At 33.1% G+C, this 16,702-nt stretch overlaps 1 protein-coding gene across 6 annotated transcripts in view; it reads left to right on the forward strand.

Moving 5' to 3' along the window:
- Nucleotides 1-16,702, forward strand: part of Stag2 (STAG2 cohesin complex component) — a 185,433-nt gene that overhangs the window by 79,160 nt on the left and 89,571 nt on the right. For all 6 annotated transcript variants that reach the window (XM_071606271.1, XM_027931137.2, XM_071606272.1 and 3 more), the window contains 13 exons: nt 639-712; nt 1,957-2,080; nt 2,529-2,627; nt 2,725-2,804; nt 5,318-5,425; nt 8,134-8,245; nt 11,280-11,397; nt 11,805-11,908; nt 13,327-13,419; nt 13,546-13,635; nt 14,289-14,492; nt 16,241-16,311; nt 16,614-16,701. In XM_071606271.1, the coding sequence (XP_071462372.1) occupies nt 639-712; nt 1,957-2,080; nt 2,529-2,627; nt 2,725-2,804; nt 5,318-5,425; nt 8,134-8,245; nt 11,280-11,397; nt 11,805-11,908; nt 13,327-13,419; nt 13,546-13,635; nt 14,289-14,492; nt 16,241-16,311; nt 16,614-16,701 (1,365 nt within the window). The remainder of the gene's footprint in view (nt 1-638; nt 713-1,956; nt 2,081-2,528; nt 2,628-2,724; nt 2,805-5,317; nt 5,426-8,133; nt 8,246-11,279; nt 11,398-11,804; nt 11,909-13,326; nt 13,420-13,545; nt 13,636-14,288; nt 14,493-16,240; nt 16,312-16,613; nt 16,702) is intronic.

Here is a 16,702-nt window from a genome sequence, read left to right on the forward strand (position 1 = left end):
AGTCCTTTTCTTTTTCCCCCTAGCCAATCCTGTCTTAACTGTGAAACCAAATTGAAAATGTATGTTAGTAGATCAGATAGTCAAAATTTGATATGTTCTCTGATTATTTTAGGTTATTTTTTTCCTCAAAAATTTATTAGTGATTAAGATTTTAGCCTACTTATTTTAACCTAATACCTTTTGTTCTTTGAGCAGGTGCTAGTTAACATGATGCTTCTTTTTCAGACTCTAAAGATGAATGAAAAATTGTTATTATTTTATACTGACATATACATTACATTGTACATGATAGGTAATAATAGGTAACTGCATAACAGTTCTTTATCAGCTTCTTTATACAATGGAAATTTGTGAGCATTAGAAAAAAAATTATCTAGCAGCCAAATATTACAAGTCAAAGTCAGATGTTTCCGGAATCAAGGGACCTTAATTACCTATTATAGCCTTCTTCTTCTTCTTTGTTTTTTATGTGTGTTTGTGTGTTTGTGTGTGTGTGGTTTCATTTGTTTAGTAGAATAAAAATTCAATAAAATCACCAAAATATTGGAGAAACCTGCATTTCTTGGTAGTTCTAACAACTTTCAGATGTACTTTTGGTTGTCTTCTATAACTGAAGAGAGCTAATGTGTTCTTTTTAGCTTCAGGAAAATCAAGATGAAATAGAAAATATGATGAATGCAATATTTAAAGGAGTGTTTGTACATAGATATCGGTAAGTCCAGACTATTTTTAATAAGTATCACTATGTTATTTTTTATTCTTTAAGATTGGCTACTTTGTGATTTAGGCAGTAAGAATTAGTGGAAAAAGTATTATAGTAAGATCAATGTAGGAATCTAAGCTCCATCACTGAGTCATTCTGGGCAAATGATTTAACGCCTGTGAACTCTATGTTTCCCATTTTAATAATGGGATAATGATGTGCTTGACTTACAGCTGCCTAGCAAGTGGAAGCTACTGCTATTATTAGGAGTCAGGGTACAAAATGCTTAATTGCTTTTGGATGAACTGTGTTAATAGAGACTGCACATGCTGACTTCTGACTCTGTTCTCTTCCATTTGAATATCAGTGGGAAAATTTGAGTAGATTAAAACAAGATTTTTTTTTTCTGTTTTGAATTAGCAGAGGAATGAAATAGGTGATCTTACACAATTTCTCCTCATAATGCACTCAAGTTATTCATTTCCTTACCTTGGCAGTTAGTGAATGAGCTTAATGCTTGCCTTGTAATGTCCCCATGTTCACACTTGCCTTTTATTTTTGTGGTCACCATTACTTAGTCTATTTCCTCTACCCACTCATGCTTAAGAGATTCTTGCACTTTTCCTAAGACATCCTTTTATTGTGTTATTTCTCTGCCTTCAGTTTCTCTCCAGTACATACACGATGGATTTTAAATCTTTTAGTCTGAGCCATGCATGGTGACATACACCTTTAGTCTTAGCTGCTTGTGATCTTGAGGTAGGACAATTACTTGAGTCCAGTAGGCCAAGACCCAGCCTGGGAAACTTAGTGAAACTCCATCTCAAAAAAAGAAAGAGAAAGAATAGGCACAGGCTAAAATAATTTATTCTGTTATTTAAATCCAAATTGAGCTTGTTCTCAATGTATGTGTGATTAATTTTCACCTGAGAAATTACAGCCTATCTAGACTAGTGTGCCTGCTATCTTCTGAACACACTAAGCCAAACAGGTGTGAGCGAAGACTAGGATATGGTACTGTGTAAAAAGTGAGGGTGGAATTTTGTTTGTAGTTGTTTTTAATTTTAAATATTTAGGTGTTCCTAATTCTCCCTTGCCAACTAGACTGACAACTAGTTCTGCTTTTTAAATCCCCTCTAATACTTAAGATGGTGGTATATTTAGTAGATTCTAAATACTGGGCATCTCTTGAATAAGCCGTAAGTTTTATGGTATAGCAGCACTGATGATGTATCATTTTTCCTTCCATATAGGGATGCAATAGCTGAAATCCGAGCTATATGCATTGAAGAGATTGGCATTTGGATGAAGATGTACAGTGATGCTTTTCTTAATGACAGTTATTTAAAATACGTTGGTTGGACTATGCATGATAAGGTAAGATGTGCCCTATAGACTGCTCATCTGTATATAAGCATTGCTATCTACACATTTCGTTTGTGAGTTATTTGCATACGTATACCTTGGGCCACATTCCTATAAGCCACACTATTTTATTCTTTCATATGCTCTATGAAAACTTGGTCTCTATTACATAAAGCCCCCTAGGTTTTTTGAATCCTGGCCACTGATTTAATCTTCAATGTTGAATTATTTTTTTATGCTGAAATATTACTAGTCTGTAGATGGTGCTGGTAAGAAACAATATCCCATCCTCATTAACTATTTAATCTTAAACATATGTACTGATTTTTATTTTTACATTATCTAAGATCAGTTTCTGATGAAATGCTATTGAACTGTAAAGTGGAACACACCACATAGGTACTTAATATTCGGGTTGGAAATTTAGACTTTGAATGTATTTTCTCTTTGTTTCTTTTAGCAAGGTGAAGTAAGGCTCAAATGTCTTACTGCTCTACAAGGGCTTTATTATAACAAAGAGCTTAATTCCAAACTGGAGCTATTTACCAGTCGGTTCAAGGTCAGTATTAAGTATTTTAAAAATTACTTAAAATTTGAAAGTGTTTTTCTTTCTCCTTTAAAAATATTTTAATTTTTTTTTCTTTTTTTGCTTTTAGGATAGAATTGTGTCTATGACCCTTGACAAAGAATATGATGTTGCAGTACAAGCAATAAAATTACTCACTCTTGTTTTACAGTAAGTATGCGTTTGCCATATATTACTAAAGTACAGATATTGAAATAATACACTAGAGTACTTGTTTCAAATGCATCTAGATCTACATTTTATTAGCTTAAATCGTGTGGTTTTATAGCTTTGAAATTTATTTTATTATTAACTGTTTTTTGAGGAGGGGTTTCACTGTGTTGCCCAGGCTGGTCTTAATCTCCAGGGCTCAAGTGATTCTTCTGTCTTAGCCTTCCAAGTAGCTGGGACTAAAGGCATGTGGCACTGCACCTGGCTAGAAATTTAATTTCCTCATGTAAAGTTGAAAAAACAAAGCAAAAAGGACCTGTGAAATTCTAACTGAGCTAGGAATTCAAGAGTTCCCATTCTCTAGGTTAATTTGCTTCCTATTTAACTAGTTTTGATGCTCTTGGAAAAAAATATGTCAAAGCATTTGCATATGCTTTTTCTTTTGGTCACATTTTCAGAGTATCAGCATTTACTGAATCTTAATAGAAGATGTTTTTATCTACTGGTAAACAGTCTGAATTGAACATATTATATGTTAATATGTTATAGTATTACCATGCATATTTTCCATTTAAAAATATTTTAGAATATAAAACTTACAATTTTGACCATTTTAAAATACAAGGTTCATGTGGGCAAAGCATTAGCATCAAATGTGTCAATTTCTGCAAATCACAAACCCAGAAATCCAAGAAGAAACAAGTCAAAAGTTATGGATCAGATCATTGAGTAAAAGGAAATACAAATAGAAATATGTGAAAATTAATCCAACCATTTAAAGATATGTACATTAAATGAGAACTTTTTTTTAATCTTTTTGCTAGAGGAAGGTGGTAAATGTTGTTGAGGCTTTGTAGAAATAGGCCCTAGCGCATCATTGAAGGGAGCATTAACCAGTTTAAACACCTTGAAGAAAAATTTGACAGTTATGTTTCAAAACTTAAAATGGCCACATTCTCTAATACATCATTGTTTTGTGATAGTATAATTTCTAAAACAATTGAGGTGTTTGTTAATAGAGGAAGCATTAAATTATAATATTTGATAACAGCTAATATAAGCACTTTTAGTGCATTGTATCATTTAATACAACAGCCCTGTGGTAGTGGTCATTTATTCCTATTTATGTGAAATGGGTCTCATTGCAGAAACTACAAAGAAGCTGTTGTAGATATATTGACTTTTTTTTTTTTTTTTTTTTTAAGATTTCACTTATGTGGGGGGTGTTTGGAGCAGTCCTGACTATTGCTTTTTGTGGGGGGTGGGGTGTACTGGCGATTGAACTTAGGGACACTCAAGTGCTGAACTACATCCCCAGCCCTATTTTGTATTTTATTTAGAGACAGGGTCTGAGTTGCTTAGCGGCTCACCATTGCTGAAGCTGACTTTGATTCTCCTGCCTCAGCCTCCTGAGCCGCTGGGATTATAGGCATATGCCACCTCATCAGACTCTATTGCATTTTTCTTTAATGTTTAGTTGGATTTAAAATTTAAAAATTTGTTATAAAATTATTAAAAGTCTCCTAGAATAAGCAAACTGATTGTAGTGTATGTATTTCTATAGCTTCTTTCCATATGTCTCTGCAGCATGTTACAAACATCTTTTCTTATTGTTGATTTTTGTTTTCCAGCCATGTATATATCTAATAACTGAATTTTGCAACAAACATACCTTCTCAAAAAGTTAAAGTGAATGATTACTGCAGATTTAAAACACTTTAACTGGTTTGATTCAATGTCTTTTTATTGTAAGACAGAAGTAATTTTTCTCACAATAGTTCAGTATTATACATAGAAGAATTAAAATCAAATTGTTTTGAACCTTGAATTTGAACAGCTGACTTTCTTTTTTCTCAAAAAGAAATAATGTTTGTTAGAAATCAGACTTCTCTAAGCCTTTACTATAGGGGAAAACCAAAAAGTAAGAATAGAAAGGAATATATTCTTCAACTGTCTTATATTTTTTAGACTTCTCTCTCCGATGGTAGTCTTATGATTTTTAATTTACATATAATGGTAAAAACCTAGGTTGTTTACCTCATATTAGCCTAGAAGCATATTGAGGAGGGAAAGCAGTGCCGGCAGCCAGGATCTCAAATGTACTCCAAAGGGAAGACCCCAACAATTTTTACCTTGGGATGCTATGATTTATGGGCCTTTAAAATGACTGAAATTTACAAAGAATATTTTGTTAAGCTTATTTTGTTCTTTAAAAATAAGTTCAGGAAAACGAGCACTACATTTTAGTGAGATTTTTTCCTGCATTATAGTTGGAATTAAAATTCTTTGGACTAGGCACAGTGGTGCATGCATGTAATCCCAGCACCTCAAGAGGCTGAGAGGCAAGAGGATTGGTAGTTCAAAGCCAGCCTGAGCATCATATAAGTTTGATTTTTAAAAAAAAAAAATTTTAACACAAACTTGTAAATTCCAAGTGAATGGATTTTTGCATTGTTATTATGCTTAGAATTGTGATATTACTAAGAAATGTGTTACTACTTATTGTTTTTTAGGAGTAGTGAAGAAGTTCTTACTGCAGAAGACTGTGAAAATGTCTATCATCTGGTTTATTCAGCTCACCGGCCAGTAGCAGTAGCAGCTGGAGAATTTCTCTACAAAAAGTAAACTTATATTTATGTAATTCATGTTCTGAATTATGCTTTTGTAACATTAATTTGTTGTGATATATATACATACACACACACACATATGTATATACACACACATATATTTAGAAGTTAATGTAGATCAAATTGAAACTTTAATATTTCTTTTTTAAATGTTTATATTTTTTAAATTGGTTTGAGGTCTAGGGTTGTGGCTCGTGGTAGAGTGCTTGTCTAGTATGTGTGAGGTACTAGGTTTGATCCTCAGCACCATATAAAAATAAATAAAGGTATTGTGTCCATCTACAACTAAAAATATGTTTTAAAAATTGCTTTGATTTTTTTTTTCTCCCTCCCTCTTCCCTCTCCTTTTCTCTTTTCCCTCCTTTCTTCTTTCCTTACTTTCTTCTATTCAGGATTGATCCCAGGGATGCTTTAGCCCTGAGCTACAACCCCAGTCCTTTTTTTTTTTTAATTTTGAGAAAGGTCTAACTAAATTGTCCAGGCTAACCCTGAACTTGTGATCCTCCTGTCTCAGCCTCCCAGGTCACTGAGATTAAAGTCATGCACCACCTTGCTTTGATTTCCTTTAAGTTACATCTTTAAAGGGAAGTGTACCCATAACTTTTAGTGGGTAAACTTTTCCATGTGAGGGATTGAACTCTGCCTCAAGCATGTTAGACAAATGCTCTACCACTGAACTTATATTCCCCCGATCTCCTAATGGATATTCTTTAGTTTTACTTAACTGTATTAATAAAGACTGGCTTCTTCCTAATTATTTACTCATATTATCACCTACTTTAGCTTCCAAACAGTATTTAGTATTAACCTAACTTTTCTTTGCTTGAGAAAATCTTAAATCTTGAACTTCAGTTACTAAATATAGTTTGAGGTAAGGCTCCCAAGAACCTTGTGGTCTCTTTAATGATGTTCTTTATCATTTCAGATTAGGTAGTATAAATAGTAGTGTGAATATCTGATCATAGCAAATGTTATATAATGGGGCTTTTGAAGAGAACATTTTGAACTGTACAGACTAATTTTTTTGTAAGTTTTTTTATTAAAATGCCTATTTGGGGTGCAGCATTTATTAGAAAGAATAGTTAGTACAAAACATCCACTGTACAGTTTTCTTTAATTGTTATCCAGTGTTCTATTTTGTTGTTTGAGAGGAGAAACAGCCACACTATCCATAGAAAAAGGCCACTTAGTTGGGATAATGTCGTAAAAAGAATAGAAGGAAATAATATATTCAGGTTTAAAGAAAAATGTATATCTTTGGGGGTGGAGTGTACCATGGATTGAACTCAGGGGCACTCCACCATTGAGCCACATCCCCATCCCCGTTTTGTATTTTATTTAGAGACAGGATCTCACTGAATTGCTTAGGGCCTTGCTAAGTTGCTGAGGCTGGCTTTGAACTTGCCATCTTTCTGCCTCAGCCTCCTGATCTGCTAGGATTACAGGTGTGTGCCACTGCACCTGGCTATATCATATATTTTTGTGCCTAAATTTTTAGGTTAGTCATTGTATTCCCTTTTTTTAATTATATTTTTGTGATGCTGTGTTAGGTCCAGAGCCTTGAGCCTACCACTTAACTTTGCCCCCAGTTCAGTGCTTTTTTTCTTTCTTTTTTTTTTTTTTGAAATGTTATTGGTTCTTAGTTATATATGACAGTAGAATCGATTTTGATACAGTTAAACACGCAATGGAACATATCTTATTCTAATTCAGACCCCAGTACCTCTCCTTCCCCTTCCCTCTCCCCATACCCCACCACCTGCTGCCTTTTCTCTAAGGAAACAGTTGGACAAAGTGCCATAAGTTTTTTTTTTTATATATATATATATATATATATATATATATATATATATATATATATATATATTAGTTGTAGATGAACACAATGCCTTTACTTTGTTTATTTAGTTTTTTATGTGGTGCTAGGGAATGAACCTAGTGTCTCATACATGCTAAACAAGTGCTCTACCACTGAACCACAACCCCAGGTCATAACTTTTTAAAAACATTAAAAAATTTTTTTAGTTGTAGATGGATACAATACCCTTATTTTATTTATTTATGTGGTGCTGAATATCAAACCCAGTGCCCCACGCATGTGAGGCAAGCTCTCTATCACTGAGCCTCAATCTTAGTCCGCCATAAGGTTTTTGAAAACAAATAATTTATAACAGTATAATTAACTTGAGAAGCTAGTTTTAAAAGAGTGGAATGAAAAAGGTTTATAGTGATTATTTGCTTGAGTTTTTTATGTTGGACAATATCATGCCTACCCAGCTCCCCAAAATTGCTTTGTTAGATGCTCTATAATGGAATCCAGTTAATATTTTTTGAAAATATTTTTTGTAGTTGTAAATGGACAGAATGCCTTTGTTTTATTTGTTTATTTTTATGTGGTGCTGAGGATCGAACCCAGTGCCTCACACATGCACACATGCTAGGCAAGTGCTCTGCTGCTGAGCTACAGCCCCAGGCTGGAATCCAGTTAATATTTTTGAATAGCAAATGTGTTTTGTTGTTGTTTTGTATTAGTTGTAGACGGACATAATGCCTTCATTTTATTTATTTATTTTTATGCAGTGCTGAGGATCAAACTCAGTGCCTCACAAATGCTAGGCAAACAGTCTACCACTGAGCTATACCCCAACCCCTGTTTTTTTGTTTTGAAATGAGTATTTTATCATTGTTGTTGTTTGTAGGCTCTTCAGTCGTAGAGATCCAGAGGAGGATGGAATGATGAAAAGAAGAGGAAGACAAGGCCCAAATGCCAATCTTGTTAAGACATTGGTATTTTTCTTTCTGGAAAGTGAGGTAAGTTTATATTATCCATGTTCATATTTGAACATATTTATGTTCAGAGAATTTTTCAGAAGGCATTAAAATTATATACATTTTTTCTGGTACTGGGAATTGAACTCGGGGGTACTCAACCACTGAGCCACATCCCCAGACGTATTTTGTATTTTATTTAGAGACAGGGTCTCACTGAGTTGCTTAGTGCCTCACTAAGTTGCTGAGGCTGGCTTTGAACTAGTGTTTCTCCTGTCTCAGCCTCCCAAGCTGCTGGGATTATGGTGTGCACTACCGTGCCTGGCTAAACTTATATACTTACTAAATATTCCATGTAATAATTAATTTTTACTATAACAGAGATCTCCATAACCTTTTATACTGTGGATTTAATCCAGGCATACTTTACCACTAAGCTACGTCCCCTTGATTTTTTTATTTTTTAGTTGTCAATGGATCTTTATTTTATTTATTTATATGCAGTGCTGAGACTGGAACCCAGTGCCTTGCACATGCTAGGCAGGCGCTCCACCACTGAGCGACCACCCCAGCCCCTGGCCTTGAACTTTTGATCCTCCTGTCTCAGTCTCCTGAGTTGCTGGGATTACAGGTGTGCACCACCATGCCTGGCTTACACAAACTTTTAGAAAAATAGTTTGTTTTTTTTTTTTTTTTAGTAAGATGTTCAAATAATAGGATTTATATGTAATTCTGGGAACATAAATTTTTGAGTAAAAAAGTTGTGATTATCAGTTAACCACCTCTGCTTGCTATTTGTGTAACATTCATTTGGTTATTTAGTCTTTCTGAGCTTCAGTTTCCTAATAAAAAGGTAGGTAATAATCTCTCAGTTAACATTGAGATAATCCATATAAAGCACAGTCCTAGCACATTGTAAGTTCTCGCATGTTAATACTTGATATTAATAATATTGTAGATTTGGGTTTACATCAGTCTGTCTTAAGTTGAAAATCTACCTGATAAATGTTTTTGAGAGGACTCAAAATTAATTTTTGGTGTTCATGTAATGAATTATGTAGTTTTATGGCCTTTTAATTTTCTAGTTGTTTCTGCATATAGTTGGTATTTGAATATTGACAACTTTGCTAAATATACATACTTTAGTAATGTTAAAGTAGATTTTTTTCGGATTTTCTACAACATATAGTCAGATCACATGCAAAGATAATTTTGATGCTTCCTTTCCAACATCTTTTCCATTTATCTTTTTTTTGCCTTAATGAATTGGCTAAGACCTCTAATAGTATATTAAGGAAATGTGGTAAGGATTGAAATCTTTGAGTTGTTTCTGCTTTTATTGGGAAGACATCCACTATTGAAACATAATTATGTTGTATTTTATAGGTATTATGCAGATATTTATTATGAATTTGAGGGTGTTTCCTTTTATCCCTTCTGTTGCTGAGAGCTTCTAGCATGAATGGATATTGGATTCCGTAAAGTGCTTTTTTTGCATCCTTTGAGATGATTGTTTTACTATGTTGTTATATTGAATGATGTTTTTCAGTGTTGAACCAACCTTGCATTCTCATAGTAAAAACTGCTTGTTCATGATTCTTTTTATGTATTGCTGTTTTCAGTTTGGCTGTGTTTGAGAATATTACCAATATGTTCCTGAAAGATAGTGGTCTATAATTTTTGAAAATTTATAATCTTGATATATTTTGGTATCACAATTATGCTCTGTCCCTCAAATGAGTTGGAAAGCCGTAGGGTCTTTTGTGCTCCGCAGAAGGAAGAGAATTATAATGATTATCGGACTATTCCCTAAAGACCTTAAAAGAGCAGTACTATAGGGATACTGCTACATTGATGTTCATAGCAGCACAATTCACAATAGCTAGACTGTGGAACCAACCTAGATGCCCTTCAATAGATGAATGGATAAAAAAATGTGGCATTTATACACAATGGAGTATTACTCTGCACTAAAAAATTTCAAAATCATGGCATTTGCAGGGAAATGGATGGCATTAGAGCAGATTATGCTAAGTGAAGCTAGCCAATCACTAAAAAACAAATGCCAAATGTCTTCTTTGATATAAGCAGAGCAACTAAGAACAGAGCAGGGAGGAAGAGCATGAGAAGAAGATTAACATTAAACAGGGAGGAGAGGTGGGAGGGAAAGGGAGAGAGAAGGGAAATTGCATGAAAATGGAAGGAGACCCTCATTGTTATACAAAATTACATATAAGAGGAAGTGAGGGGAAAGGGAAAAAAAAACAAGGGAGAGAAATGAATTACAGTAGATGGGGTAGAGAGAGAAGATGGGAGGGGAGGGGAGGGGAGGGGAGGGGGGATAGTAGAGGATAGGAAAGGCAACAGAGTACAACAGACACTAGTATGGCAATATGTAAAAACGTGGATGTATAATCGATGTGATTCTGCAATCTGTATACGGGGTAAAAATGGGAGTTCATAACCCACTTGAATCAAATGTATGAAATATGTCAAGAACTATGTAATGTTTTGAACAACTAATAATAATAAAAAAAATAATAAAATTTAGTTGTAGATGAAAAAATAAACCAATCAATAAATGCAAAAAAAATTAATGAATTGAATTGAAAAGTGAAACACACTTTGTTTTGATTAACTATTATCACTCCCATTTAGTGAAAAATCATAGTATATTTAAGAATTGAGAGGAGTTAACAGATGTAATATTAATTGGTCAAAATAGGCAATAAGTATAGTTTTTTTTTTTTTTTTTCCAGTGCTGAGTATTGAACCCAAGGCTTCATGCATGTTAGGCAAGACCTTGTACCACTGAGCTACACTCCCAGTGCACATTCTCTTTTTATAAAATAATTTTCTTTTTAATGTTTGTTGTAAAAATATTTAATGATGTTACCTGACAGGGTTAATTTATACATAGCACGCTAAGGCAGATTCTTCTCTGTTCTTTATTTTGACCTCAAAAAAATAGATTGCTGTTTGAGAGTTTGTGTATGGTGCCACAAAGCTTCTGTTTTTTGGAGTTAAGGCTAGTATGCTATTTGTCTAAGAACACGTTGCTCTTTTTTAATTTTAGTTACATGAGCACGCAGCATACCTTGTGGATAGCATGTGGGACTGTGCTACTGAGCTGCTGAAAGACTGGGAATGTATGAATAGCTTGTTGCTAGAGGAGCCACTTAGTGGAGAGGAAGGTAAGGATATTTAATTATGGTATTTTTGTTGTCTAGACAGTATTGAAAATAGATCTTACTCATTCCATTTCTTTTAGTTTGTTAGTGTTAGAATAATCGATAGAATAGCCTACCTTGTGCATAATTTTATTTTCATATATGTGAATATTAAGCTGTGTTGCAAGATGTAGTTGATGTCAATATAATTTTTTGTGTCTGAGTTCATGTTTTGTTTGCTCAGATAGATTTCACGTGTTGAGGGATTTGGGAAGGTTTAACTTCCCAAATCTTTTCTGTGATAAGTAAGTGGATTTTCTTTTGTATATCAGGTCAGATTTTGTTCATAGGCAGAAGAAACTGTTATGTAAGTTACAAGTGGCATATAGGAATAAGTAGGTTAACCTCTTATTCTTTTTCTTTTTCTTTAGCTCTAACAGATAGACAGGAGAGTGCTCTGATTGAAATAATGCTTTGTACTATTAGACAAGCAGCTGAATGTCATCCTCCTGTAGGAAGAGGGACAGGAAAAAGGGTATGCTAATGTATTTTCAATATTCAAAACTGCATATCTCTTTTCAGTATCTTTTAAAAAATTCCTATTTTGTCCATGGAACAAAAATTCATGATTCTTACCTTTTATTTTTCACATGACGTTACGTGTGTGTGTGTGTGTGTGTGTGTGTGTGTGTGTCTGTCTGTCTCCAAACTACATTTTAAACCATTAGCAATTTTACAAGTTCAAATTTTTTATGTAAGAAACTTAGTTTCTATGCTGGGGCTCAGTGGTAGAGTGCTTGCCTGGTACGTGTGAGGTACAGGATTCGATAGATATTGTCTATGCCTACAACTAAAAAAATATTTTAAAAAAGGATAATTAGTTAGTACCTGAGATACCGTGATTGACAGTCATGTTTTCACAACTGAATGTACTGTACCATTTTAAAAGGTGCATTTGTATGTTTTAGTTTATTTATAGAAAACTACAAGTGAAATGGAGATAATTATTAATTAAAAACAAGAAATTCCTATTTCTTGAGATAAAATTGTAATGCATTAATGCAAAGTGTATTTGCAATTTATACCAATAATTCTGCGGGCTTTCAAACTTTTTTAACCATGAGGCACAAAAATACATTTCTACATCGTAAAATAGTACACATAAATGTCTGTTTGTCTTTGTGTGTGTGTGTGTGTGTGTGTGTGTGTGTGTGTGTGTGTGTGTGGTTGCTAGGGATTGAACCCAGGGCCTTGTACATGTGAGGTGAGCACTCTACCAACTGAGCTATATCCCCAGCCCAAACATGTGTATTTGTGTATAACAAAAACAAAATTTCTTGAAATTATACTGAAATATTCTATGTATTTATATATTTATTATTTTAATCAATTTATTTATTGTTGTTGCTATCATTATTATTTTGGTGTCAGGGATTGAACCAAGGCCTTCTTCATGCTAGGCAAATACTTTTCATAGTGCTAGACCCCCTAGCACTCTGTTTTATAAAAATTACTTTTATTTGTAAAATACTTGTATCAGCTTACTATTTTGAATTCATTACCTGTGTGTCATGACCCAAAAGCTAGAAAAAGCTGAAATGATGTACAGTCTCATTATTATATAAGCTCCTATAGTAGATCTCTTTTTGCTAACTAATCTTTATTCCATCCAAAGGCAGTGGTGGTTTGTCTACTGGGGTATTGATTTTCCCTGTAAGACTACTCAATTATTTTTTAAAAATATTTTCAGGTTTTTTTTTTTCCTTTTTTAAATATAATGAGTAAGTTATTCTCTTTTGTATCACTTTTAGGGTTAAAGTTTTATAGCAGACACTTATATGTCTATCATTTAAAATATAGTTTTATTGCTTATTTTGTATGTTTTAATTAAAATTTGAGCTCAACAGTTAGTGAGCTTAGAAAGTATTTATAAAAGACTTTGTATTATTTTAGGTGTTGACAGCAAAGGAAAAGAAGACCCAGTTGGATGATAGGACAAAAATCACTGAACTTTTTGCAGTGGCCCTTCCTCAGTTATTAGCAAAAGTAAGTTTGTATTAATATCATAGTGTTATTATGAAATCACGATTTCTTAAAGTGTCTCAGAGTATTAGAATATTCACCTAGCACTATTTTGAGGTATTTAACTTGATCTTTTTTTTTATTTCAAAGTATTCTGTAGATGCTGAAAAAGTGACTAACTTGTTGCAGCTGCCTCAGTACTTTGATTTGGAAATATATACCACTGGACGATTAGAAAAGGTAACGTGTTTTCTCTGTATAAAAAATCCTGTAGAGAAAATTTTAGTTCATCTTAATCATGCTGTTTGTTTATATTTTTTGAATATTTTTTATAATACAAAAGCAAGCCTATGTCTTACATGTCTTCTATATATTAGACTGACTAATTAATTACACTTCGAGAATGGTGCTAAAGAGATTTCCCTTTGCTTCATGTTCATAGCTTTATCTTAGTTCTTATATATTACATGGCTTTATCACTGATCATTTATGGAGATTTGCCATGGGTAATTGGATAATAATATCCAAAGGAGCTAATATTCATCAAGCAGTTTTAATATGTTCCAGGAACTATAGGAAGCTCTTTATATGTAGTAACATTCTCATCCAAGTCCTAAGAGATAGGTACTATTATTCCTATCAAATTTGAGAAAGTAAGTATGAGCATATTAGTGTATTTACTTATCATGACTAGAAAAACACCTTAAAATGTATGTCCTATGTTGTAACATTACTATATTTGAATACTTTCCCTATTGTGGTATAGTCACTTTATGCCTATTGTATATACCTTAGTAGGCATTGCACACATTGGGCATGTGCTCTACTGCTAAGTTATGCTTCCAGACTTATATCTTAATTTTAATGAAAACAAATTTTTTTTTTTTTTGCAGCATTTGGATGCCTTATTGCGCCAGATAAGAAATATTGTAGAGAAGCACACAGATACAGATGTTTTGGAAGCATGTTCTAAAACTTACCATGCACTCTGTAATGAAGAGTTCACAATCTTCAACAGAGTAGATATTTCAAGAAGTCAACTGATAGATGAATTGGCAGATAAATTTAACCGGCTTCTTGAAGATTTTCTGCAAGAGGTATATCCTATAAGTATTTTGTCAGTTGGGCTCTTTCTCTCCAGCAACCTAATTACTCACCCAAATATTCTTCCTGGTGGTAGTGTAGCAGTATGTTGAAAAGATGTTCAGGCGTTTTAATTTTGTGCCTCATCAGGCTACTATTACCCTTCCACCAAAATAAGAAAGTGATAAAAATCTGTGACTTGGAGAAAGTGGAAGACAAACTTGCATCTTTTCCTTTTGTTTTAAATCAGTAATCTGTTTGGTTACCTGATTTTAGTTGAATAAAAGGCTATTAGGCAGCTAGGTGTTTATGAAACAGAAAAATAGACTAAGACCAGGTAGTTGAAATAGCAGGGGATTTCTTAGTGTTTTGGTGGTGATGGTGAGAGAGGCCTATATGGTCTTTGATATTGTAGGGCTTTAATTAATCACTGCTGTAACAACTCTTACTTTTGGAGTTTCCTGTGTTTTTCTGTTGTTTCCAAAGAGGTATTTAGTGCACTGACACTCAAGTACACTTGTAATTTATTGTTGTTTTTTTCTTGAAATATATATTCACATTTGTATTTATTTAATTTACTTAAATTAAGTAGAAAGTCCTAATTGTTAATGCCTTTAGCCTTTTCCATTTCACTTTAATAAGACTAGTTGTGATTAATGCCGGAAAAAATCATATGGACTTTGTAATATCCAGGGTTTTTGTTTTGTTTTTTGGTAATTTACTGTATTCTTATTTAATCAAACTATTTAGATTTATGTGTGTGTGTGTGTGTGTTGTGTGTATGTATGTATGTATGTTTAACATTGTAGGCTTATTACATTTTGCTAGTTGGAGAATGTGCAAGTATGTTAATGTATAATAATCACTTTCTTAGTTCAGAATTTCATTGGCTGTACTCTGGACTTGATATAATTGTGATTAAGACAAGTTAATTTAAAACCAAACAATAGTTTATTTGCAACTTGTCGAAAAACTGAAGTTTAAAAAACAGGTCCATATGTTTTTGAGAGACCTGAAATTGAATATAGTAGATTCAGTAGTGTTTAAATAATTTTATGTTTCATGTAGTAAGGCTCATAAAACTTTCCAAAACTTTGGTTACCCTGTCTTGGAAAGTGTATTGACAAATGTTGGTATCTAGAAATAACTAGCATATATAGTATATATATTCAGAGGGTTGTCCCCCATTTATTTGTGATTGGTCTGATGTAGCTTTCTCAAACACCATGTTTAGTTTACCTAGGTTTTACTTATTAAGTGTTGTCCTTTATGATCTCTTGCTTATCATCTTCTGTATTTTTATTTGTTGGTTGAGTATATTTAATACTGTGAAGTAGTAGATATCTTCATAGTTTTATGTCAACATTACTCAATGATAAAATGGAAGAAGAATGTTATTCCTTTTTCTGCTCTAATGATCATAGTGTTCCAGTGATAACAACCTTGTGTTGACACAGTACCCCTTCCATTATAGCCTTATAGTTGCCCAGATCTAGGTATTAAATGATGAGGGTAATTTGTGGTTTTTATTTTTATTGTTATTTTTAAATTTTTATTCGATGTTAGTGGACCTTTATTTTATTCAATTATTTATATGTGGTGCTGAGAATCAAAGCCAATGCCTCACACATGCTGGGCAAGTACTCTACTATTGAGCCAAAACCCCAGCCCCTTGTTATTTTTTTAAGGTGGTATCACTACTTTGATAATATAGGATTTATTTTTTCACTTTGATGCTTCTTAATATATAATTCATTCATAGGGGGAAGAGCCTGATGAAGATGATGCATATCAGGTATTGTCAACATTGAAGAGGATTACTGCTTTTCATAAGTAAGTTGAATCTTTAAGTTTATTATTTCTTTAAACTGTAGCAAAATCAACTTGCATGTTTTGTAAGTAAAATTTCAAATTATTTGCTAGACTGCTTTGCAGAAGAAAGTCATGTTTGCAATGGGGTATGACTGAAAAATTATCTAACACTTCTTAAAAAAGTATACCTTTATTTTTTGTTGTAGGAGCATGTTAAAATATTTTCTGTATTTACTTTTTTAGCATTAGATAACACTCAATTCCAAAACAGTTGTGATTAGTCTTTGTTTTTTAATATAATTTAATTCTGTCTTTTTTTGCAGTGCCCATGATCTTTCAAAGTGGGATTTGTTTGCTTGTAATTACAAACTCTTGAAAACCGGAATTGAAAATGGAGATATGCCTGAGCAGG

The sequence above is a fragment of the Marmota flaviventris genome, chromosome X (assembly GCF_047511675.1).
Source record: "Marmota flaviventris isolate mMarFla1 chromosome X, mMarFla1.hap1, whole genome shotgun sequence".
Taxonomy (NCBI): domain Eukaryota; kingdom Metazoa; phylum Chordata; class Mammalia; order Rodentia; family Sciuridae; genus Marmota; species Marmota flaviventris.